Raw genomic sequence first — 25,793 nt, 5'->3', positions numbered from 1 at the left:
TAACCAGCCTGGATTCCCCAGAGCTGACAAATGCTGCTTCTGATAGCCCACTGTCTGGCCCCAGGCTAAACATGCTTAGGCATCAAGCCCGGCCTTGCCAGGAAGTACATAAAAACTACCTGACGGGGGCAAAGTTAGAGAGATTCAGGCCATGCCTTTGAGGATGATCAGTCTGACATAAGCATCACTGATGCAGAAAAACGTAAAGGGCACATAGATGACAGAACAAATTTTGAACAAAAAGACTCTGTCAATCTATAACATACATCAGGTGTGTCAGCCAGGAGTCTGACTCTGTAAAGGAAGAATTTCTCCTAGGCTGTGTAAGTATATGGAACATCTGTACAGCTTTGCCTTTGCTGGAGTTATAAAATCATATGGATGATTTTGAGAACTTGGGATATAAAGTATTAAGAGTAAGATAATGCATAGCATCCCATTAAACTAAAAAATTATTTTTTATCGATTTTGAAATAGTAGAGCTTAAAGTTGGAAATTTAGTATTCATTTTTAACTTATTGATCATTTAATTCACTGTAACTCTGTGGTCAAAGCTTCAGGACCAATTCTATTTGCCCTTTGTCTTAGCCTTCCTGGATCTTTATTATCTACGGCAAACAGTTGAGGTAGGAAACGCAGTACCCACCTACACCAGAAATCCTGTGATTTGTGGATGTTTTCTGAGCCACTATAATCAATCCTTTGTCGTGAATTTTGTAGAGGGTGCTAGAATATCACCACAACATACCTAGAACATTGTTTATGTATACAGTAATTATGGTTTTCATATGTAGTCGCTGTATTGCAGCATAGAAAAGAAAGATCTTTACATAATTGCATAAAGTTAGTTGATATGTAAAATGAGTAAACTATTTGCTAAAATTTCATGATTTAGAAGAATACAGGTTAATTACAGCAAAATTATGTTTGTTTGTGTTAGGAGCAAATAATATTTCACAAACATTTTATGATCATGCTTCCAAAAAGACAAATTTATTCTTGAGGATTTTTATACACCCTCAATTTTATATATTTGTTGCCCTTTAACTGATTCTTATTTGACTCCACAATTTAGTTGACCAACTCAATGTGGGGGATACGTACCAGAAAGCCCTAAGGTTGCTCTCTGTCTCCCCTGTAGACTGATTTGGTCCCTTTTATTTAACTCCAAGCCGATCCCCCTCAGTCCCGTCCCACAGCAGTTTATGGAATGCCTTCCATTTCCAGGCATTTGCAAGCTCTTAGGTATGCAAAAATGAGCTGCTGGTTTAATTTGGGAATCCTATGCAGAGCAGCCATTGTTGTCTAACTAATTATTCCAGTTAATCAAAAAAGAGTCATTATTCTTAGAGAACGGCTGTTAAAGAAATATATGTCAATTCTCTGTGTCTTCCTCACAGTAAATCCTTTTTTAAGTATTTGTGGCATATTCTTTGTCTTATGGATACTTGGAGTTTGGAGGTGTTTGTTGAAGAGCTCACACGGATTGTGTTCACTGCTAACTTCCACCTTAAAAACAATACCTTTGGCTACTGTAGGATGTTTATTTCCTGACCAGTTGGGTGAAGTCCACTGCAGTATAGCACAGTGTCTCCACGAAGTTGACACTCAGAAATGTTTCTCAGTTTAAGTAGAACATATACCTCTAAAATTTAGAATCTTGAATATATTATTTTAACTTTCTATATTGGAGATAGCAGGTTGTATAAAATTATGAACTTCTTCCAATCTTCCATTTGGATTTTCTACTATTACTGAATTCTGTTTATTGTCAATTGGAAACAGGAAACGATAAAATAATCAAATTCCACCTGGCAGATGGAGATGCTCTGCTCTCCCACCACCTAAAGACGTAGTCACTGTAATGTTAGTCACATAACCCCAGACACGGTCCCTGGAAAATTCTCAATGCTCTGTTCACTCTCACAGCTGCTGAGCTTACCCGCTCTCTCTTTTAAATATTTTTAAAATCAAAAATATTTTTCACAAACTGGATATTGTTGGCTACCCCTGCTGCTAATGGTGCAGTGAGAGGTCAACATACTCAGGCTGTATTTTAGGGAAAGAAACAACATGTAGTCATTGGACTTATTGTAAAACAATCCAGCTTGTCTCTGGGTCCTCCTTTGAGATTAAAGTGATATGGCTTCATGTAAAGTAGAGGGAGGCCTCAATTTTTATTCTATAAAAAGTCAAATTCTAGGAAATGCCTCTCTTTAATAGCTGAGATTCATGACTGATCCCTGCACGCTGGTGGATGATTTCACACGTAAATTTGGAAATTCCGTTTCAGTAAACAGAGCATTAAGTGTGTCCCACTGTGTTTCTTGTATTGATCTGGATTTTAAGGGAATCTGCTTTTGCCTCTCTTTCCTGCTTTGCTGAGTAACTTTAGGTGTGCTGTATTAATCTTTCTGTAAAATATGATGAGTGCTTTTTAGAATAGTTAGATACACAAGGAGAATGTTGAAATGTAAATGCATGAAACCACTGAAGTGTGTATTCATCTAATATAGAAACAAGTAGAAAGGAGTCATTTGGAGACTTTAATCAATACGTGGTGTGGCTCTGATTTATAGATTTTTAGCTCCTTTTTATTCCTAATGCAAAATGCAAGTCTGTTTTTTTTTCCTTTCGCAAGATAAATTGTCTTGTTGGCAAGCCCCTTTTGTATTAAAATTAAAACTCTTAGAAGCCAAATGTGCTTACTGGCATTGAAAGGGTGAATTCATTTTCTTGTCTTCTTCCTTACTCTTATGACTGGGGCATTTTTTTAGTTCCCCTGAAGAGAATAATAAAAATCTCACAGAGGATCTATGGGAAATGTTGTTTGTTTACTTGTTGTAATCTTTTTTATTCTTAAAGCTTCTCTTTTATTTTGCAGTTACCTGTGGCAGATTCCATTAACTATTGTGGTAGGAAATAGAAGCCATGTGTCTTCAGAGGCAATTATTTGGGTGTCTAACAAATCAGGTAAAATATATATTCTCGCCTAAGGAACTGTTTGGTTTCAGATAATTGTTCAGCAACTTAACCTCTGGTTTCAGCTGTTATAAAAATGTGAATAAAGACAAATTAGAAAGAGAATATAGGGGAATGATAATCAATTATCATTAAGTAGAGTAACGTATAATTTCTACATAATCTGATTTCAGTCTGCCTATATAATTATTAAATTTATTTTTGTCTGATGGTAAAGAGAAAATTTAAAACTAAGTATTTGTAGTACTAATTTTAGCTGTTTTAAACTATATAATTCTGTAATCCCAAATGTAATTAAATTATAATCATAACTCCCAATGAAACAGTATGACAAGTACTGAAACACAGGCCACATTTTTAATTTCATTTTCCTATCTTCTCTTTACGAGGTGGGCTCTTTAGAGAACGAGCAAGGCCATATTCCCCCTAGAATTAGATAATTATAGAGCCAGAAGGGAGAGTCCTCCCCCAGGTAGGGTCAACCCTCAAGCAGCAGAGAAAGATGAGAGTCTATTGTATTTCTAAATATCTTCAAATAAGACAGTGACCTATTTCAATTCACTGTCAGAAAGCTGTTTCTTCAGTCCAGTCTAAATCCTTCATGCCAAGTGTGAAACCGATCTCTTTTATTTCTGTTCTCCATTGAATCGAAGAAAAAGCCAATTATCATCTTTTATGTAAGATTTCATTTAGATTTAGATGGTCAAGGATGTCGACATTTTGTTTTTCGTACTCCTTTCTCAAGAACATTCTGCTAATTGATGATATCTTGCTATTTCCTAAGCATCATTTTAAACAGCCACAAATGTTTTTTTGAAATAAGGTGAGATATAAATAAATGAATAACAAAATAAATATTGCTTCTTCCCCTCAGTCTTGCTACTATAAGGGAGCTGTAGGTGCTGAAAATACCTGCACACATACAGACACGAAAAAGTCCTTGCAGCAGAGTCTAATCTGCTTGCCAGAAATATAAACACTTGTATTTTCAGTTGAATTTTTATTCACGTTTGCGTGTTATTGTATTTTTAACACATAATCACATATTATGAAAACATGTGCTTTCATTTATATATATTGTGTATAAAACATTCATGTGTAATGTAGCGATGCATTGAAATGCTTACTTTAAAATTTGTTGGTGCTTCTCCTTTTAAATTACTTATTATAATCTCTTCTTTTCATTTCTCGGAGTTAGTACCTATGCCGTGATTCTGAATTCATACTTATTGTGTTATTTGTCTTTCTACTTCCATTATACCTTCATGTAGTTGTTTTATTTATCTACATAATTTGTCATGAAATGATGAACGAAAGCAGTGAGTTGTTATCATAATGATCCCACTATTAGAATGAAATCATACCTCTATAGAATTGCTAAGAATATGAAATAGAACAGTTGTCAGAAATAAAGCAAAATATTATGTAGAATGGAAATGGGAAATTTAGAAGAGTGCCAAGATATTGATCAGACATCAGGATCAGCCCAAAACTTCACTTTCAAACAGTGCAGGGATTCCGAGCATGTCTGATTCTTCCTGGACGCTTTTCCCAGGACCCTTTCCTCTAACTTCCTAGTCGTTTCCACACTGTTATTCATGGTGTCCTGTTATTCCACACAGAGTGTCCAGAAGAGTGCCGCAGCTTTTCTTGACCAAGAGCCACAGGTTGTTGTATCTGAGAGGTTGTTTCCATGTTTAGTCTTTCGTTATTAACCAGGAATAATGACAACATGATATTTCAAACCCTGTCTTTGTCTAAAACATCACCCATGTTAACACACAGCGTTGTTACCCAGCTACATAGTTTGTGCAGTGCAGAGCTCTGGGACATGAGGTTCACATAGACTATGATATGAATGGCGCCCTCCTCACCCCAAAATCAGAGTGCAGTCTCCAGAGTGTGTGTGTTATCTTCCAGTAAACCAGAGCAGAGTCTTCTGGCTGATACTAGTTGAAATGGTGAGGTTTTTGTCGGCAATGTTTATACCAAGTAGTAAATGTTCCTTGAAAGCACTTTGTAAATACATAAATAAGGGAGACGTTTCCAAAAATGACCTAATGAAAGGCAACCTTTCTATTTGCCCTGTTTAATCTCATTCTAACTGTATTTGATTTTACCTTGAAGTCATTCATTCTGATGACGAATAGAAAACTGACACCAGGAAAATATTAGGAAAAAGGAAAGATTGTTAACTCTTGTCTCTTTTTATATGTTGCTTGTTCTTCTTTTCAAAATATAGTTAACCAGTATCAATGAAAATGTTTCTCCCTAAAAAACATTAAGAAAATTTTCTGGTCAATTCTTATCAACATATTTTTAAAAATTCCACCTTTGAATTATAACAATCAGATCGTTTCTATAATGTTTTACTATCAGAAATATAGATTTGATCTCATGAGATACTAAGACAAAATCATTGGTGAATAATATAAAGTATAAATTTGATTTCAATCATCATATACCCTTGACACTTCAATTTTTTTAACCCTTTAGATGAATATCTAACTAATTTCAAATTAAAGCAAAAAGTAGTTTTAAAACCAAGTTTTAACTTATTGAATGCAGGTAAAAAGATTTTTTTCTTTTGTTTTTACTGTGAAAATAGTGATAAGCAGACATTTCTAAATGTAATAGCTTGCATGTTGACTGGCTATTAATTAATGTGCAATGGAAGGGAATAAATTTAATACCCGATGTTAGGGTAAAAAATATTCAAATAAAAGAGAAACTGATGAAAAGTAGAATAATTTTGTAGCACTTTCCCTAAGCATGGGTTCATATAAGACTCACAATCCTTTAAAGTGAGCATTATTTTTGTCCCCATTTACAAATGAGGAAATCTAACTCTTGAGAAATAACTTGCCCAATGTATCTTAGGAGCTTGTTTTTCTTTGCTAAATTTATTCCCTCTACCCCTCACACACACACACACACACACACACACACAGATTTTAACAATTTAGTAGCTCGCTTTGAAGATCTGTCATTCAACTCATTGCCATTGGATACATGCACATGGTTCTTTATAGGTTCAACAGAGCATTCTCTAATTTAATTCTCACTAGAGTCCAGTGGGAAACCACTATGTGTTGTTATACCTGGGTTTATTTCGCATTGTTACTCATCCTACCCTAGTTGACTTTTTTGTTTGTTTGTTTTAAATTCTGATTATTTTGCAACCAGCCAACAGTAAGTAGAAAGGCCTAATCTTTCTTTTTTTATTCCAAAAGAAAGTATAGAATATAAAAACATAAAATATTATAAAATGCCAACTACTCTGTGCCTTGACATAGTCTAAATCTCATGACATTTTGGATACATTCTAAATATAATTTTAAATTCTTATTACTAACACTAGAAATATAACTTCTGTACTTTTTATTATGGTTCTCATCACATCCCCTACCTCATTAGGACATTGGAAAAAATTGCTTTAAAATTCGTTGCTTGCCATTAGTTAATTTGAAGAACATTTTAGAGATATAATTAACTAGAATGAACAAGATATTTAAAAACCTATTACAAAATCTTTCATGAAATATTCTCCAAAGATTTCATTTACAACAAAGGCATAAAAACATTCATGGACAGTAATAACCTTCAGGTTTTACTTATCAACTCAATAAAATCATACTTAAAAACAAGAGATGTCTGCCTTTCTTATTCTTATCAGATGACGTGGAAGGTGTAGGCATTGTTTTCCTATTTTAATTTGTCTCTACTCTATCTATAAGATGTTGAATGGAATAAGTATAAAAACAAGAGCCAAGTATATCACGTAAGGTTAAGTTATGTCAGCTATCTAAAATGTAAACAGAAGGGAACTTTAAAAATAGGTTTACTATCATAGGAATCCATGACCATTTCAAAATTGTAAAAACCTAAATCATGTGTTCATATATTAAACTTGATACTTTAATAATGTAGTTTCTTCAAAAAACAGCCACTTAGAAGAAAATGATCAAACTGGCTCTTAACTCAACAGAATTCAATTGCAATTTTAATATGTTTTGTTATAAATGTCTTAATATTCTTGATGACAGAGTTATGGTTACTCAAGAGAAGCAATGTCCTCAATATTTCAGTCTGAATTTTTCTTTACTGAATTCAGACATCATTAATTAAAATCTCTTTTTATGAAGTTATTTTCGTTTTTAAAAATGCCATATTTTTTTAAATTATTTGTTTTTATTTTTCCCTCTGTAAAATAGGGTGACACTCTAAAAAATTCCCAGAAATTGATTGGATCAACACATTAAATTTTTGAAAGATACGCAAATCCAAAGTATCATTAACTTAGAAAGCTATTAATACTTTGGGGCAATATCTGATAGATTTATTTTCCTAAGTACCATGAATTAAGCTGGGTAAAATTTCAAACTAAGATAAATAACCCCTTCTTCCAATGAATCATAGAACTGGAAAGGATCTCAAATGCCATTATTTGGCCCTTAGGTTAACAGGTAAGGGAAGCAGGAACCAAAGGGAGTCAGTGACCTAAGTTCAAACATTTATGGTAGGAGAACAGCAACCCAAATTCCACTCTCCTACTCTTATTCTAATTCTTGTTTCCTACCTTTTCAAATCAATACAAGAATGTGAAGAGAGTATATCATAATACAAGAAATGTGTCATACTATCTTGTATCAATAGAGTAGAACGTGGTAAAAAGGACACTGAAGTCAGGAGACTGGAGAAGAACCGTTCCCCACTTTCTCGGACAATTCGATGAATCTGTCTGAGCCTCATTTCTTTACCTGTTCCAACAGATACTCTTTATTAAAAGTGGTAAGAAGCTGAAGTGCTATTTGGAACATTAAAGATTAGATCTTTATGTTCAGTATACATTTATGTTTAAGTATTTTTTTGTTTTACTGTACATTTTTGAAAATTGGCAATATGTTACACACATTGGATTAATTAGCCCACCCCATTCCAGACCTGAGCAATAAATGATCACCCAATAATTTTTGTGGTATAACTTCTTCCTGTGTGGCTTCTACTTGAGAAAGAGTGCTCTGTAAATTTCTGTGTTTCAAAAAAGAAAAAAGAAAAAGAAAACATGTTTTGTAGTCTGACGTGTAAAAATCTTGATAATAGAGTGAAAATTAGAGGTTGTGCCTCTTACTCAGAACCAACACAAATGGTTTGTGTGATGATTTTCTGGTTTTGAGTCATTGTGGAAAGTAAATAGACCAGTGTGGTTTTTTCCCCCTCCTGGATGTGTGTGTGTGTGTGTGTGTGTATAAAGTATAAATTTCAAGTCAACTTCATACCTTTTGTAACTTCTATGTCGCATGAGTCCTGAAGACATCAAAACAAAATCATTAGAATTGTGAACTGTAGTTCTGTGAAGTCAATAAACACTGAAATTTAAAGTGAATGGAGCTCTGCATCTGTGCCATATTTGAAGGAGTTAAATATGTAAGTTTTAAGATTGTGTTCCTGGCTTCCTTTAATTGAATTAGCTGGTGAACATAATCAAGTTACCATTTTCCAAAGTGATTCCAATAAGCAGAATTTATTCTCTTTGTTCTAATTACATGTAGAAATATTAGACTCTAATGAAATTCATTTTTTCAACATTATTTATGATGGTGGAAAGTCTGTTATTCATTACTACTTCCAAGAAAGTGTGAGAAAACGGTAAGAAACAACAGTGACTTTCAAATAGATACTTGTTGTTTTAATCACTTCCTTACTGAAGAAAATAAGAGGAATATGTGTCAAAAACTTTTCTTTTATTCTAGGCACATATCGACATACAATCTAACTAGAAGCCACATGAATATAGTAGTAGATTTCTTGCTTACATTTATTCTGAGGAAGAAAATTATGTATAGGTAATGGGGTTTTATTGAGAACAAAAATGTTAATTATAAGAAGACAATTAATTGAGGTAATGAGTAACCAATTAAAAGTTTTCTAGTAAATTCTAGATATAGCAAATAGTTGATTAAAGAGCAGATTTCAATTAGGTATTTAAGGTGGTGTTCTCTTTTACTTATTGATACTGTGATGTCTGGTATTAAGAAAACGTACTTCATCCCATTTTAGCCCTTAAAATTTTAAATCTATTTTACCCCCCAAAATGCTGTTTTCAGAGCACCACAGAATAACTTCTTTGGACAAAGGAAGCTGGTTGCTGGGGAACATCAACCAAACTGGCTATTTTAGAGTCAACTATGACTTAAGGAATTGGAGATTGTTAATTGATCAGTTGATCAGGAACCATGAGGTAAATTGGATATACTCATCAAAGATCTGTTTTGATATGTGAGCACCTGCCATTTTAATCCTAAGTGATTTCGTTTTCTTTCTGGTTGGGCTCGTAGATCCTCTCTGTCAGTAACCGCGCGGGTTTGATCGACGATGCCTTCAGCCTAGCCAGGTATGTTTCCTGTGGGTCTGCAAAATGGAACTCCGGCTGGTAAGACTTCCTCTATTAAGCTAAATACTATATGTGTTTTGAATAAGAAATCTTCTAAAACAATTTCTATCCCACGTTCTTTGTGTTTTGATATGAATTATAATAAGTCTCAAACTCTTGGTCAATAGTAGACATGCGGTGTTTCTAAGTTAGGAGTAACTTGGTCAATTTTTGCTGCAAGTTCAATTGAACACTCTGGAGATTAGTAATCACTCTTCACTTTCATTAATGAGCTCGACAGAAGGACCATTGTGACATATTCAGTTTTTGATGGAAAATACCTTCAAGCATCAGCAATTTTTTTTCCTGACATATACTAGTATATCTTTTTTTAATGTTTATTTGAATGTCATTCATTTTGAAAATCTTGTGCTGCTAGACAGAAATAACTATTGCACAGGTAAAGCTTTACTGGACAAAATAGATATCAATCTTGTAGCAGAAGCCTTTGGTTTTACTAGTTATAGTAATATTTGTGTTATTTTCATCATTATGTATATATCTTAAGATCTGTTATTTTTTGAATAGCCATTAAATAGTTATTTGTTTGAAATACCATTGATCGTAAACTCAAGCTATTTACTCAATTTTGAGACTAAATAGTAAGATAAATTCAGTCCTTTTAATATTTTGTATTGTTTCACATCCAAGTACAGTTTTAATTTTAATAATCTGACATTATAAGCTAAAGATTAGGACAGGGATAATTCTCATTACTTACCTGTTTTTTGTGATTTACCACATTTTCTCCTATGATAATTGTGTGAAACCAGTTAGATATGTCTGTGCTGATAAAATACATAACTTATTTTAGTAATAAGCATTGTTTCATACATGGGGCCTGAAACTGCCTTTACAATTTGTGTATTTAATTGAATTTCAATTCTTCCATATCACACCCTGTACCATCCTCATCCATTGGAACTAATGAGCTGAAATATAGAAGCTTGGTAATTACTGACATGGAAGCACAGTCAAAGTTTGGGGTCAGATTACAGAGGTTGGTTTTTGCAGAAAGAAGTAATGTAGTGGGGAGAACAGTAAGGAAGGGTAAAGAAGAAATTTCAGATGCTTTTTTGTTAGAAAAAGAAAAAACCTCTGACCTTTGCCTTCCTCGTCATCACTAAGGAAACCAAGAACCACACTGATATGTTCTCCTACTCGGTAAGTGGCGCTGTCCCAGGACCTCGCTCTCACTAGGCATGGAGTGTTTCAGGCCCAGAATTGCCTACTAACTCAATGGCACATCCAAGGACATTTTGTTAACAAGGAAATTTCTAATGAAATTGTACCAGGTGAATGTATTCGTTTAATAAGAACCAGGGTTCACTTCCAGCAAAGGGTAGATGAAGTCTTTTCCTTACCATGGCACCATCTTATTGGGAAAAAATTTAGAAATAATAGAGGTGGAGGAAGGTCTCCTGAGATGACAATATGTAGAGAGAATGGTAAAGATGTAGTTTTTGCTCTACGGTAATATACGAAGACTTTGAAGGAAGTGTGAGGTATAATGTGAAGATTATTTTGACATAGAAGTTTAGAGAGTCTAGGCAGCCAGAAAGAGAAGGTACTGAATGTAACTTTGCACTGAGAGAGAAGCAGGAAAAAGAGAGAGAGGTGTATTAAGAGAACCATAAGGAAAGGTTTGTGAACTAGGAGAGAATTAATATCACTAGCTAATAATTATTAGCACTTATAAGACTCCAGACAGTGTTCTGTTTTTCTTATAGTAACTTGTTTAATTCTCATAGCACCTTATGAGATATGTAGATATGTAATATTACTATTATTTCCATTGTATAGGTGAGGAAACTGAGGCTCAGAGAGGTCAAGTAACTTGTCTAAAGTCACACAGATGGTAATTGACAGGGCCAGGCTTCATCCATGTGGTCTGGCTGCAGAGACCATGCTGTTAACCAGAAGTATATATATACATATATATCTCAGCAGTAATATGATTTATTTTGATAAAAGTTTCAGAAAATATAGACTGAAAGGATTTGAAACAGTAGTTCATGTGAATCCTTATGGGTTTGAAATGATGGTGAGAACACAAATAAGTAGTGATGTCATAAATAAGTAGTGATATCATAAATAGGTAGTGATGTCATAAAGACAGAGGACAGATGGGAATTGAAAGGAATGCATCTCTTTTTTTTCAAGGTCATAATGGCTTATAACATTCTGAAATTTCAGGTGTAAATGAATTATTATTTGTCAGTCACCATATAAATGTGCCCATTTACCCTTTGTGCCCGCAGCCCAACCCTCTTTCCCTCTCTCCCTCTGGTAACCACTAATCTGTTCTCTTTATCTGTGTGTTTGTTTAGCTTCCATATGTGAGTGACATCATGCAGTGTTTGTATTTGTCTGGATTATTTTGCTTTACATAATACCCTCAAGGTCCATCCATGTTGTTGCAAATGGGACTATTTTGTCTTTTTTATGGCTGAGTAGTATTCCCTTATATATATACACCACATCTTCTTTATCCAATCATCAGTCAGTAGGCACTTGGGTTGTTTCCACATCTTGGTTATTGTGACTAATGCTGCAATGAACGTAGGGGTGTCTAAGTCTCTTTGAATTGCTGATTTCCAGCTCTTTGGATAAATACCCAGTAGTGGGATAGCTGGATGGTATGGTATTTCTATTTTTAATTTTTCGAGAAATGTCCATACTGTTTTCCATAGTAGCTGCACCAGTTTGCATTCCCACCAGCAGTGTATGAGGGTTTCCTTTTCTCCACATTGTCTCCAACATTTGTTGTTTTTTGTCTTGGTAATTATAGCCATTCTAATGGGCATAAGATGATATCTAAGTGTAGTTTTGATTTGCATTAAGAAGGGATCTTTTGATTCATCTGCACTGAATGATAGAAGTTCTTTTTAAATGGAATATTTTATTTAATTTTAGTGGATGAATTATTTTTTTCGGAAATTAAATTCCTTATTGACTAAAGCTATAATTGCTTTCATTTCCAATTTTAGAAGCCTTAAAGTTTGAAGTAAACAATTTCATTGCCATTTGTACAAATTCACCAGGAAAATATGCAAATCTTATTGAATATATATTAAAATTTATTTTGCTGATCATGAGATAATTTTCCTTTTCGTGTGCAAGTAAAGAAATACAAAATAAGAATTATTAAGGCAAATGCCCTACACTTACTTGGAGTTCAAAGTTATTCATATTTCATTGTATTCTAGTAAATGATTCATAGTTTTGCTACCAATTGGTATCAACCTTCTTTCAGTTTCTTGGACACATCATACTTTCTTTGGCTTCTTAGATAACAAGTCAAAGAATAGCAAATATTTATTAAAATGCACGTTCCGGGTACTGCACTGAGGCTCTGAGGGATGGCCTTGTTCGGTGTTCTCAGTGACCCACGGAGTGGTGTGGCTGCCATAGCCACTGTGTGGGTGAGACAAGGAGCTCAGGAGGAGTTAAGTCACTCAGCTAAGGTTGCACAGCCTTTCAGTAGGGGTGGGGGCTGGGATTCAACCCCAGGCAGTGGCACTGCAGAGCCCATGACCTCAAGTCACAGTGCTTTTGCCCATTACGTGAAATTCCTTCCCACCTTTCTGCCCCTTGTCTGCTGGGAATATTACTATTCAGCTAAAACACTATTTCACTTGCACTCCCTTACCTGAAGCCTTCTCTGTCCTCCCCAGCAGGAGTAAGGTGACATCCTGTAAACCTGTGTTATAGTAGTTGTCACCTTGTAGCTCAGCCACGTACTCTCCTGGGTCCCTGGTGACTCTTGCATGATCTGAAGGACAAGCCTTTGTCTCTTCCTTGTATTACTGCTGCCTAACTTAACCTCTGGGGCCAATGTCTGCTTGTTGTGTGAATTGATGATTAATTGTTAGCCATTCACACTATAAAATTCCATTCCACTATTTCTGTACAGTTGAGTAAACATACGCTACATATTCTTTTTATGGTTGTTTTTTAAATGTATAAAACCACACAAATGCACTCTAATTGTACAAGATTAAAACAAAAGAAAAATACATTGTGAAAATTTTCTTTTACTCCCTCCCCTGCTCTGCCATCACTTTACCCTCCTCAGAGGTAAAATGATTACTATTCAGTGTGTATCAATCCGCAATTTTTTCTTTACATTTCCATACATTTTAATTCTTTTTACATGAACAGAAATGCATTTTGTTCTCTGATTCATTTATCACAATATGTCTGGGAGCTTTATTCCATTGTTTCTAATTTTTCATTATTGTAATCAAGACTGCAGTGAGTTCCCTTGATAGTCTTTTGCTGTGCATATGTGTATTTTTATAGGATTGATTCCCGCAAGTTGAATTTTTGGTTCAAAGAGTGTAAAATTTTTGATAAATATTACAAATCATATTCCCAAGACGTGCCCAGTTTCACCCTCCATCAACCAGGTATGAGAGAGCCCAGTTCCCACAAACCCTCCATGAGAATGAAGAGTGTGCCCCTTTACGTTTTGACAATCTTTTCACAAAGAATTTTTTGAAGTTGTTATAGTATTAGTTAAGTTAATTTGTGCTTCAAATTGCTACATTTGTTGTTCGTATTTTTTTTCTGTGAATTGTTACCTGATTAAAAAAGGAAAGATAAAACCTAATAGAAGATGGGTGAGGTCTTTTCCCTATTCTATTTTCCTATAGGTTTTGGATGTTTTCCGATATTAATCCCTTTTGTAAAACACATTTTTATAGTATTTTCTCTCAATACTATGTCATTTTTTTTGTTCATTTGTGATGTGTTTCACCAATCAAAGGCTTTTAATTTGTATGTCAAGTGATTCCTTTTATAGCTTCCTGATTCTCTGGTTCTGTCTTCCATGAAGACCTTCTCCTTCTGAAGATTTTAAAAATTCTCCCCCCTTTTCTTTAAACACTATTTCGTTTTCGCATCTATCTCCTCAGTCCTCCCTTCTCTAATTTTGTGTATAGAAAGGAGTGGGGTCTAATTTTCTTTAACATTACTACATTCATAACCAATCATTTCAATCTTACTTATTTAAAAGGCCTTCCTTATCATAGATTTGAAATGATATCTTTATCTTAATGCTCATATTTTAGGGAATTGATTCAACTCTGTTTAATTGTTCTCTTTTCTTTTCGGCAGTAGTACCATGTTGTTCTAACTAGTTTAGCTTTATAGTATGTTGTAGTTGACAAAAGTTTCCTTATTCTTGTACAAAATATTACGTATTTTCTGTTCAATGTAAATTTTAGAATCAGTTTGATGAAGCCCATTAAAACATCCTGCTGTAATTATCTGGATATGCATTGGATCTATAAATTAATTTTTAAATAATTAACCTTTTTTCAAATGTGAGCTTTCCATTACCCAAACATATTATTTCTCCCCATTTATCCAGGTCCTTAAGTCAAGCTGTGTGATTTTATGTACATGGGTTCTGGTAATGTCATGTTATTTCCTCTTTTGAAAAATGATACATGCTTTTATAGGAAATGGCACTGCTTTTGCACTTACGTGTTCTAATTTTCACTGCTTGTATATACAGAATTAATTAATTGATTGCCTTGCAAATATCATTGTATTATGACTTGAGCTTTGATATTGGTGACTAAAATGCCCAGATTTTTTTGTTGAGTGTTCATGTTTGGTTTTGGTTCTTGTTTTGATAAAGCATTGTTAGATTGGGAAGTATAATAATAAGATGCATTCCTCATTTTCAATGAGTTCACAATCTAGTAGGCACAATATATAGTAGACAGTTAATTATATTCAGTATAAAAGTGTTATGAGTAAAACACTATGAAAGCATTGGGAAGTAAAGAATTAATGGGGCCTCGGAAGATTATAGAGGACATCGTATAGGAAATAGCATTAGAAGAATGAAAGTTTACAATGGAAATCCACGAAAGGTTTAAAAGTAGGAGAGTGAGAGCAAGAACGTGTGAACTAGAGGATGGGCTTTTGGCAGGAGAGTATTACAACAGTAACGCTCAAGCTGCAGCTTAGGTAGAGCAGAGATTTGAGATTTCTCAGGAGTGGAATTGGCACCTAAACAAGGTAAGAATTCTTATTGAAGTTACTAGCTTAACGTGATAGAAACTGGAAATTTGAAGATTTGCAATAGAGAGTACAATAATTACTGGATTGGAATATTTAAAGCTATTAACTTGATCTGAGTACAATTTTACAAAGCTATGAAAGTGTGTGTCACTGGATTGTGGACCTATGTGGCATTTTGTTTGAAAATATTCAAAACACATAAGAATTATTTGGAAAATTTGTGCATATCCAAAAGGGTCCCTGAGATAAATCATCATCATCATTGTCATCATCATCATCATCAACACCGTCATCATCCTTGTCCTGGGCAGTTATTGCACTGATTTATTTATTCAGTCACCAGTTTCCTGGAAAATTCAGTTATGCAGCATCTATGCTAATTTATTGCATTATTAATATAACATATATTTTTAGTCTGCATAATATATTTTTAAAATTTCTGTTGTAGGCTGTTCTGTTAAGGATCTAATCACTTTCAAAGCTTTGACATGGGCAGGTTATTTCAGGTTAGTTGGTAAACTTTGTTAAAGAATAAGATAGCAATTATTTCTTTTAAAATATTAGTGTTGTCTTGGGTCTAGCCTGGTGGTGCAGTGGTTAAATTCATGTGTTCTGCTTCAGTGGCCCCGGGTTCACCAGTTTGGATCCCAGGTGTGGACCTATGCTCTACTTGGCAAGCCATGCTGTATGTATCTAAGACTTGAAACAACCCTTATGTACTCAACTTTCTAGAGGCAGGAAGTGGGATGACAAAGCGGCATGGCGCCCAAGAAAGGTGTATGCCCAGCTCTCACCTCACATATGTCCATGGGGGATAATGGAAAAGGAAGAGTCTCTCAAAGGGCAGAATCAGAGAATATTAAGAAAAACCGGTGCTGGCCTGGTGGCGCAGCAGTGAAGTTCTCACATTCCGCTTCAGCAGCCCGGGGTTCGCCAGTTTGGATCCGGGGTGCAGAGATGGCACCACGTGGCAAGCCTGCTGTGGCAGGCATCCCACATGTACAGTAGAGGAAGATGGGCATGGATGTTAGCTCAGGGCCGGGCTTCCTCAGCAAAAAGTGGAGGATTGGTGGTAGATGTTAGCTCAAGGCTAATCTTCCTCAGAAAAACAAAAATTAGTGTTTTCTTAATAACAAACATAAGGACTCATAGGTGGAGATCGTGAATGTCATGCTTAGAAGTGCTCTAAGTGTTGGTGAACAGATATCAGTAGAGCTTAATACATATTGGATGCATATATGTGTAAAAATTAATAAATACATTTTATTGACTTGTTTCAGAGTTTATAAATCTGAGATACTTACAGATTGTTTTCGTTTCTAAGCCCTGGTTTCAGGGCTGGGAACAAAATTGCTAAAATACCCTTAACAATGTTTGCGAACTGCTTGGTAGGAATCCGGTCCTTGTGGGACTGCTTCCATCATGGTTTTGTTGGGGGGTCTCCTGTGTCTTCTGGAGGGCTCTCCTGTACCTTGTTTAAAGCTTCTGTTGAAAACATGTATTGATCATTTCTTCACTCATTGCAGACGTTAGAGCATTATGTGCCTGAAAAGCAACAGTGCCCTGAGCCAGGCTGGGTGGAGAGCACCCTTTCCTCCCTTGACAGCTGGCTCTTTGGATGTGTAACACGCTGACCTTTCATATAGAATGCAGAAGGAATGACTTAGAAGCCTTTTGTGAGAAATCCCTTGGCTGACTGGATGTTTTGTCCTGACATCCTCACTCTGTCGTGGAGATGACAGAACTGCCTCACTTCACCTGAACACTGCTCTGTAAAACCTGCTTAAGGATCCTGGCTCCCTCTGACCTCATCTACTGCTTTATAAACTCAGAATTTATGTAGGATATTTAGTTTCAGAATTCTTTCTTCCGTCACTACCCTTTTCTTTTTTAAAGTACTGTAGAATCTCAGTATAAACATTTTTCTTTCTTAGTTGTGTTTCATATTGGAGTCATGAGAGTTATTAATAATAATAGAAAACTGATTAAAGTGTATTTTATATTGTACTCACTGGGTAGGGAGAGAAGGATGATTCTTTAGCTGTTTGTACTAGACTCATTTGGGAGAAATATCCATGTATGATTATGTTCTTATTTATCTTTTGGTAAGCCACTAGAATGTGTGTGCAAAAGGATTACTGTTAAATATTTATGAAATCCTGAAAGTGATAAAATTGTTTATTGCAAAATAAGATTTATTGTTGGCTATATGCTTCCAATCTTCTACCATTGACCAAAAGCTATTAAAATTAGCCTGCAGCTGTCCCCTCAGCCTTTCTGTCCAGTGCAGACCTTTCATGCTGTGAGCCTGACTCACAGCGGGTCCCTTCAGGAGCTCCCGAACGTCCCTGAAAGATCATGCATGGCTCACCCGTCTGAGGCTGGGGATTCTCACTGTCTGTCATCATCAGCTCATGCTCCTCTTGAGATATACACAAAAGTCACCTCACAGCCCTCTCATTTTATACGTTTCTGCATGAAATTATTTAAAAATTCATATCCAAAAGGCATCTAAATTAGTCGTGGCTTATGCAACTCTTTGCCAGAGACAAATGTTAAAAACAATTGGAAAGCATTTTCAGGACATTTTACTATAATGAGCTGGAATCTTTGGCTTTCTTTCTCTGATCACCCCGTCAAAGCCTAGAGTCTTGTCCGGAATTTTCTAGCTACACAGTTCCTTCAGGCACACACTGGTCTGCTCGAGGTTAGAGAGAGAGGTAACACGCTCCTTAGAGCTGTAGTTAAACATCTTCCGAGGGTGGAGTCACAGATGGTGTCCCTGGGACAAGGATGTAGGGGAGCGACCATACCAGGTACTTCTGAGAGGGGCGCACCTCCTGAGGATTAGGGCAGGCCTGCGGTGCTTGAGGACTGCAAACTTTCTTGGAGACTTTTAAATTTTACTGCATTAAATGACAAGCAAATTTATAACCTTCTCATGCCAAATTTGTATTTCAGCTCTGTAGGCGAAAATGACAATATTAATGACTAATGTCTGAGAATGCTGGATAGAAAGTAGAAGAGAGAGATTTTGACATCGCTCTGTAGGTTTGATCCATTTTCATAGCAAACAGCTTGCACTCGAGTCACGGAAGTGTGGGCGATGTTTGTAGGTTACATGGATTTACATGAGCCATTTCTTTTTAAGAATAAATAGTCTAAATTTCCAAATGTAAATACAAATTTCTTTGAGTAAGTGTATATGTTTATGTTCTTTAGCATCTCACAAATTAAAAATAGTTATTATTCACATTGTATGTAGTACCGTCTGGTCATATTTGACACAAAAGTGTGATTCTTTTGATTCTCTCATTGTTTTGAAACCTAAGCTTGAGATTTCACTAGGATCTCTGAACTTCCCAAGAATTTGAAATACTTACCTGTTCACAAATAATTTAAATTATTTAGGCAAAGCTCCCTCCAAAATGGTCACTGATACCACCAGCTTTACTAGAGTAAGTATTTGTAATATGTACTTCTGCATAAAGCCCTGAATGTTCCTCCGATCTTGGCTTGCTGGATGGGATGGCATTATCCTAGTGTCCTTCCTGTCATGAATCTGAGCTGTCCATCTGCCGCTGGCAGCAAGTCTTCTGCTTACTCAGTTCCCGTGCTCTTTGAGCATCCTCTGAAAGACCACGTACATCAGAAGCACCAGGGATGTTTTATTAAAAATTGCATATTCCCAGGACTGCCAGGGAATCTACATTCTGTGAGGCGCTTCCCATGATTCTGACACACATAGCAATGTGAAAACCACTGCCTTTGAGGCCTAGAGGGTATTTATGGCATCAGTTTAGAGGGCAGGTGCTCCTTTGAAGCTGAAAGACTTCAACCAGGCATCCTTAACGGCAGTAAGCATGGCTTTCTTTGGATCCTAGAGTCAGGAGTTGATGATTCAACAATCCAGATATCAGGGATTCAGTTATAAGTATTCGAAATGACTTTTTAGTTTTTATTATTAAATATGCTACCATTTCAAATATTACATCTCATAGCTGTAAACCAAACTCATAATCTGAGTGTCTCAGAATTTTTCCCAAGACTGGAAAGGTACTGGAGGGCTCCTCTGTAATTGGGAGAGCCCTTTATGTCCAAATGAGCACACTGGCGCATGTCAACCCTGTACGGGAATGCAGAGCTCAGAGCTGTTCCATCGTTCTCCCCGGGGAGAAACAGGGCAGAATGTTCTTTCAAGCTGATCTGGCATCTGAATCTGTAATAGTCTGTCGCAAAGCTGCTGGCAGTGCCAGTGCGCAGGAACGGTCGCCGTGCCTGCAGTGAGGGTCAACTGAGAGGAGAGGGCATCTTTAGGTGTTGTGGTTGTTCTGTGATGTTCTTTGAGGGAATCAGAAGCTTAGAAAGATGAAGTAAAGAAAAGAGAAATAAATAGGTTATTTTAGCAAGGAATAATTGATAAGAAAGAAGAAAACAAGAGTTTTGTGGTCAACTCAGTCTGTAGAAAGCCTAATTTTCAACAAGAGCTATGTATATATGTATATAAATATATATATGTGTATCTATATATACATTCTGAGAGTATATATACATATATATATACACTATGGCTCTCAAAAAGCCTCATTCATTTTTCTTATGATAATCAAATTTATAAATACATCTTTAAAATGAGGAGCATGTGAGCACAGGTCAGTGCAGGTTTTACGTTAGAGGAGTCGCTCTTCTAAGTTGTCTTGCGATGCTATCTCCCATCTCAGAACAGGGTTCACAGGGGTCTTCTTGATAGTCATCTTTCTTGACAAAGATGCTAATCAGCTAGTGACAATGTAAAGAACTGCGTGGATTTTTCTCCCAGAACTCACAGAATCTATTCTGGGCTTCCACAGTCATTTACTGAAGGCAGCAATGCTACTGTGAGAAGGAAATTTGAATAAAGACGATGGAAAATAGGTAATTACCTAGTTTCTACTTGTCATGAAAATACAGATTCCCTTTTTATATTTGAAGAGGCAATAATTTGGGAAGAGGGGAAAGGAAAGGAAATATAGTTCCAACATTTTGTGCAATGAAGGTAAGTGATTAATTCAAATTAACACACACTTTTGCTGATGTGGCAAATCTTAAAGCCTTGGAGAGGATTTGAAACACATGCCATTCTCCTTTAATTGCATGCGATTTGAACTATTCTGAGTGGAATGCTTCCAATGCTCTTACATGGAATGGAGTACCAGTGAAGAGGCTTTGGCTCCTTTGGATGTAAGAAAACATTGGATTAAGAGAACTCGACTCATGGCGACTGTGCCAGAACCTGTCTAATGTTATTTGAAGACACGAGTGTGGGCTGCCTCCGAGGAGAAGACATAGCACTGGGCCCTGCAGAATCAGATCACATTTGAATTACAGATTGGGTTCTCCTTCCTAAACTGAGATGGCCTGGAGTGCAGTTGACTGAAGGCTCTACAGGGAGGCAGGCAGAGGCTTCCAATTGCACAGCTGCTTCATCTAATTAGGATGAGGATTAAACAGAGGTTCAGTATCAACTCTCCAGGTCACCAGGTGGTAGTGCTTACCAAAAGGGGAAAAAGGGAGTTTCTAGTAAGAAAAAACACTAGTATGGCAGTCTCTATGTGACAAATTCAAGTCAGGCTAATGGGCCTTGAAGAGAATCATGAGTATTAGAGGTTTTCTGTGGATGCTAACTTGAACACACTCAAAATCAGTGGAGGCTTCTTGGGAACGCTGTCAGAAATGTCAAAATAAAAAGAACTCCGGGTGAAAATTAGTTGGTTTTGCATTCCCAGTGTGCAAATGTATTTTTTTGTTGTTTTTTGCTGAGGAAGATTCACCCTGAGCTACGATCTGTGCCAATATTCCTCTGTTTTGTATGTGGGTCACTGCCACAGCATGGCCACCAATGAGTGGTGTAGGTCCATGCCTGGGAACTAAACCTGGGCCCTCAAAGCAAAGAGCACTGGACTCAACCACCAGGCCATGGGGCCAGTTCTGTGCAAATGTATTGAAAGTTAATTGCATAATTGAGGGCAGACCATGAGGGATGTGTTACTTCTCCTTTTTCAGCCAATAGTGAGACTAAAATTATTACAGAAATATCATTACTGTGCAGACCCTGTTATGCTCATGGCCTCCTAGCTTACTATGCTTTTAAAGTTCCATCTTTGTAGAGTTTCTCAGGTTCCCTATTTCTATTTTTAAAATGTTACTGAATTCTGTCGAATTTTGACATTGATAGACTATCAGTTATTTCTTAGAGTGTGAAGAGTTGAGAAATCCCTATGAAAATTTGTGTTTCAAGAAGTGTAAAAGTAACATGTAGGGAATTTCAATAAACTCTACATACAGTGTGAACATTACTAAGTTTGTTGACAGATAGATGGATGATAGATACGTGGATTGAAAAGTAGACAGGTAACACAGACAGAGCCATGATACTTATTTCATTGGATGATGAAATCACTGTGTTTGGCCCCAGAAAGATTATTTTATCATGCTTACTTGGGATCACCATTTCTATCCTATCTATATGTATTTTTCACCCCAGAATGTTTCAAATGTACAAAGCTATTACTATATAACTAGAAGATATTGATGACTAACTTTGTATTACAGAAGTTTCCATCTGTGAATTATTCTTACTAATGAGCATCGAAAATTAATATAAAAAGGTCAAACCACTGAAAGTATTTTCAAGTGCTTCTCATAATATAGAGAATTCTCAGTAATATAGAATTATAAAATTTGAGAATCACAGCTGATGTTTAGTTAAAATAAATTCAAATGATTTCTTAGTGAAAGGAAGGTACTACTGAGATAAATATTTTATACACATGAATAATATGCTAAATAGTTATCACTTGTAACAATAGAAGTTCACAAGTATTTGATGAAGAAACTTTCAAATATTTACCTACTTCAAAAACATTCCAAATTAAAAGTAAGGTAGTGGGGCTGGCCCCGTGGCCGAATGGTTAAGTTCACATGCTCCACTTGGGCTGCCCAGGGTTTCGCCAATTCGGATCCTGGGTGCAGACGTGGCACTGCTCATCAGGCCATGTTGAGGCGGCGTCCCACATGCCACAACTAGAAGGACGTACAACTATGGACTGGGGGGATTGCGGGAGAAAAAGAAAAGAAAACGAAAAGAAGATTGACAACAGTTTTTAGTTCAGGTGCCAATCTTTAAAAAAAAAAAAAAGTAAGGTAGAAACGTATGTTCTTTATTTGTTAGTTTGTATTTCATCATTATAAAAATGCATAGAAACTAGTAGGAAAATCTTTCAGTAGTTGCTACCTGGTTTGTATGTGCTGTCATCATCCAGTATCTATTTCTGGTTGCAGATAAGTTAATCGGCTTCTAAAGTGTATATACTTGAGAATAAGATGAGCTGTGCTCTCCTTGTCCTCAACAGATAAGTGATATGAGAGCATCTTTCACAAACAGGCAAAATGATGAAAATGAAAAGCATGAGAAGCACTTCACAATACTTTCAATGGGTTGACCTTTTTTATTTTAATTTTTGATGCTCATTAGTAAGAATAATTCAGGAGTTGAAAATTCTGTAATACAAAGTTAGTCATCAATATCTTCCAGTTATGTAGTTACAGCTTCGTACATTTTAAAACACATGGAACTTACAAATATATGTCAATAGGGATGGAAATGGTGATCCCAAATGGCCTGTCCACAATGTGACAGTTCATTTATTCAACAAATATTTAATAAACACTTACTGTGTACTGGGCACTGTTATAGACACTTGAGTGAATAGCAGTGAATAAAAGAGCCAAAGTTTCTGCTTTATGGAGCTTATGTTACAGTGGTGAGTGATTGCAGTCAGATTATCAAGCACATAAATATATGTCAGATAGTGGTGCTTTTAGAGTAAATAAATACTAAAGCAAAGCATAGAGTATTTGGAGATGGGACATAGAGAAGGAGTTTATTTTGAATATGTGGTCAGAGAAGACTCATTTATCACTTGGTATTTGAGCAGTGACCTAAATGAGGTAAATAAGGGAGCCATCTTTGAGTAGAGCATTCCAGACAGAGGAACAGCAAGTGCAAAGGCCCTGAGGTAGAATGTGCTTGGCAAGTTCAAGGAAGGCAGACAGATAGATGTGGCTCTAATGGAGTGAGTAAGGGGCATAGCAAGATGAAGTGAGTTTAGAGAGAGAGCAGAGCACGGATCACATAAGGCCTTAGGGACTGTTGTGAGAATTTGGGGTTTTATTCAGAATGAGAGGGCAATCCATTGCGAGGGTTTAGAACAAAAGAGTGACATGATCAGACATGTTTTTAAGGGATCACTCTAGCTGCTCTATTGAGAATATACTATGAGGGAGCAAGTGTGGAAGCAGGGAGCCCAGTTAGGAGGGCAATTCAGGCAAACTCTATTAAAGAGATGCTGAGAACTGTATTACCTGCTGAGGAACAAGATGCCCCTGAGACCTTGGCAGCATCCCAAGTGGCAGGGCGTTACGTACCAGAGTTGCAGACAGATATTTTCCTGGAAAAGAGTTACTCATTAAGCAGTAATGGCAAGTAAAAAACAGACATTTATATTTTTTAAGCATTTGGGTTTTTTCCAATTTTGATCTATTATAAATAACGCTGCTATGAATATTTTCATATGCATCTTCGTGTGCATATATGTCTTTCTTTCTCTTAGTAAATACCCAGGAGTGGAGTTGTATGGTAAGATTACTTTATTAGGACACTCCCATACTGTTTTACAAAGTGACTGGGTCCCGTTCCGTTCCAACAAGCAGTGTGTGACCGTCCCATTTCTTTGCCTCCTCACCAACGCTTCCTATTGTTGGTCTTTGTAACAGTAGACATACTACTGTGTGTAGAGTGTGTCTTCTTGTCATTGATTAAATTTGCACTCTTCTGATGATCAGTGATGTTGAGAATCTTTTCATGCACTTATTTACCATCTGTATATCTTCCTTTGTGAAATATCTCCTCTAATCTTTTGTCCAGTTTTTAAAATTGGGTTATCTTATTATTGAGATATAAGAATTCTCTAAATATTCTGAGACAAGCCCAGTAGTGAGATAGATGTTTTGCAAAATTTTCTCCCACTTTGTAGTTTGTGTTAACTTGTATTTCAACTTGTGCCAATTAGCCAAGCTGTGAATGCAAAAGAAAAGTTCTTGAAGGAAATGAAAAGTGCTACTTCAGTGAACACACAAATAATAAGAAAGTGAAATAGCTTTATTGCTGATATGGAGAAAGTTTTAGTGGACTGGATAGAAGATCAAACCAGCCACAACATTCCCTTAAGCCAAAGCCTAATCCAGAGCAAGGCCCTAACTCTCTTCAATCCTGTGAAGGCTGAGAGAGGTGAGGACGCTGCAGAAGAAAATATTGAAGCTAGCAGAGGTTGGATCATGAGGTTTAAGAAAAAAGCCATCTCCATAACATAAAAGTGCAAAGCGAAGCAGCAAGTGCTGCTGGAGAAGCTGCAGCAAGTTATCCAGAAGATCTAGCTAAGATCATTAATGCAGGGACTACACTAAAAAGCAGATTTTCAATGTAGATCAAACAGCTTTCTTTTGGAAGAAGTTACCATCCTGGACTTTCGTAGCTAGAGAGGAGAAGTCAGCACCTGGCTTCAAAGCTTCAAAGGACAGGCTGACTCTCTTGTTACAGGCTAATGCAGCTGATGACTTTAAGTTGAAGCTTATGGTCATTTACCACTCTGAAAATCCTAGTGCCCCTAAGAATTATGCTAAATCTACTCTGTCTGTGCTCTATAAATGGAACCAAAAAACCTGGGTGACAAATCTGTTCACAACATGTTTTACTATCTTAAGCCCACTATTGAGATCAACTGCTCAGAAAAAAAGATTTCTTTCAAAATGTTACAACTCATTGACAATGCCCCTTGTCACCCAAGAGCTCTGATGGAGATGTACAATGAGATTAATGTTGTTTTCATGGCTGCTAGCACCACATCCATTCTGCAGCCCATGGATCAAGGAGTAATTTCAAACTTTCAGGTCTTACTATTTAAGTAATACATTTCATGAGGCTAAAGTTGCCATGGACAGTAATTCCTCTGATGGATCTGGGCAAAGTCAATTGAAAAGCTTCTGGAAAAGATTCATCATTCTAGATGCCATTAAAAATATTCATAATTCATGGGAAAGTTCAAAATATCCACATTAACAGGAGTTTGGAAGAAACTGATTCCAACCCTCAAGGATGACTTTGAGGGGTTCAAGACTTCAGCGGAGAAAGTAACCCCGGACGTGGCGAAAACAGCAAGAGAACTAGAATTAGAAGTGGAGCCTCAGGAGGTGACAGAATTGCTGCAATCTCATGATAAAACTTTAAAGCAGATGAGGTTTG

The 25,793-nt window shown here is 36.3% G+C and overlaps 1 protein-coding gene across 3 annotated transcripts in view; it reads left to right on the top strand.

The window, feature by feature from the left end:
• Nucleotides 1-25,793, top strand: part of TRHDE (thyrotropin releasing hormone degrading enzyme) — a 358,131-nt gene that overhangs the window by 278,065 nt on the left and 54,273 nt on the right. For all 3 annotated transcript variants that reach the window (XM_046646029.1, XM_046646028.1, XM_046646030.1), the window contains 3 exons: nt 2,885-2,973; nt 9,090-9,223; nt 9,321-9,376. In XM_046646029.1, the coding sequence (XP_046501985.1) occupies nt 2,885-2,973; nt 9,090-9,223; nt 9,321-9,376 (279 nt within the window). The remainder of the gene's footprint in view (nt 1-2,884; nt 2,974-9,089; nt 9,224-9,320; nt 9,377-25,793) is intronic.

Source organism: Equus quagga, chromosome 19 (assembly GCF_021613505.1).
Source record: "Equus quagga isolate Etosha38 chromosome 19, UCLA_HA_Equagga_1.0, whole genome shotgun sequence".
Classification (NCBI taxonomy): domain Eukaryota; kingdom Metazoa; phylum Chordata; class Mammalia; order Perissodactyla; family Equidae; genus Equus; species Equus quagga.
Note: the sequence above shows the minus strand (reverse complement) of the source record. Positions and strands in the feature narration are given on the sequence as shown.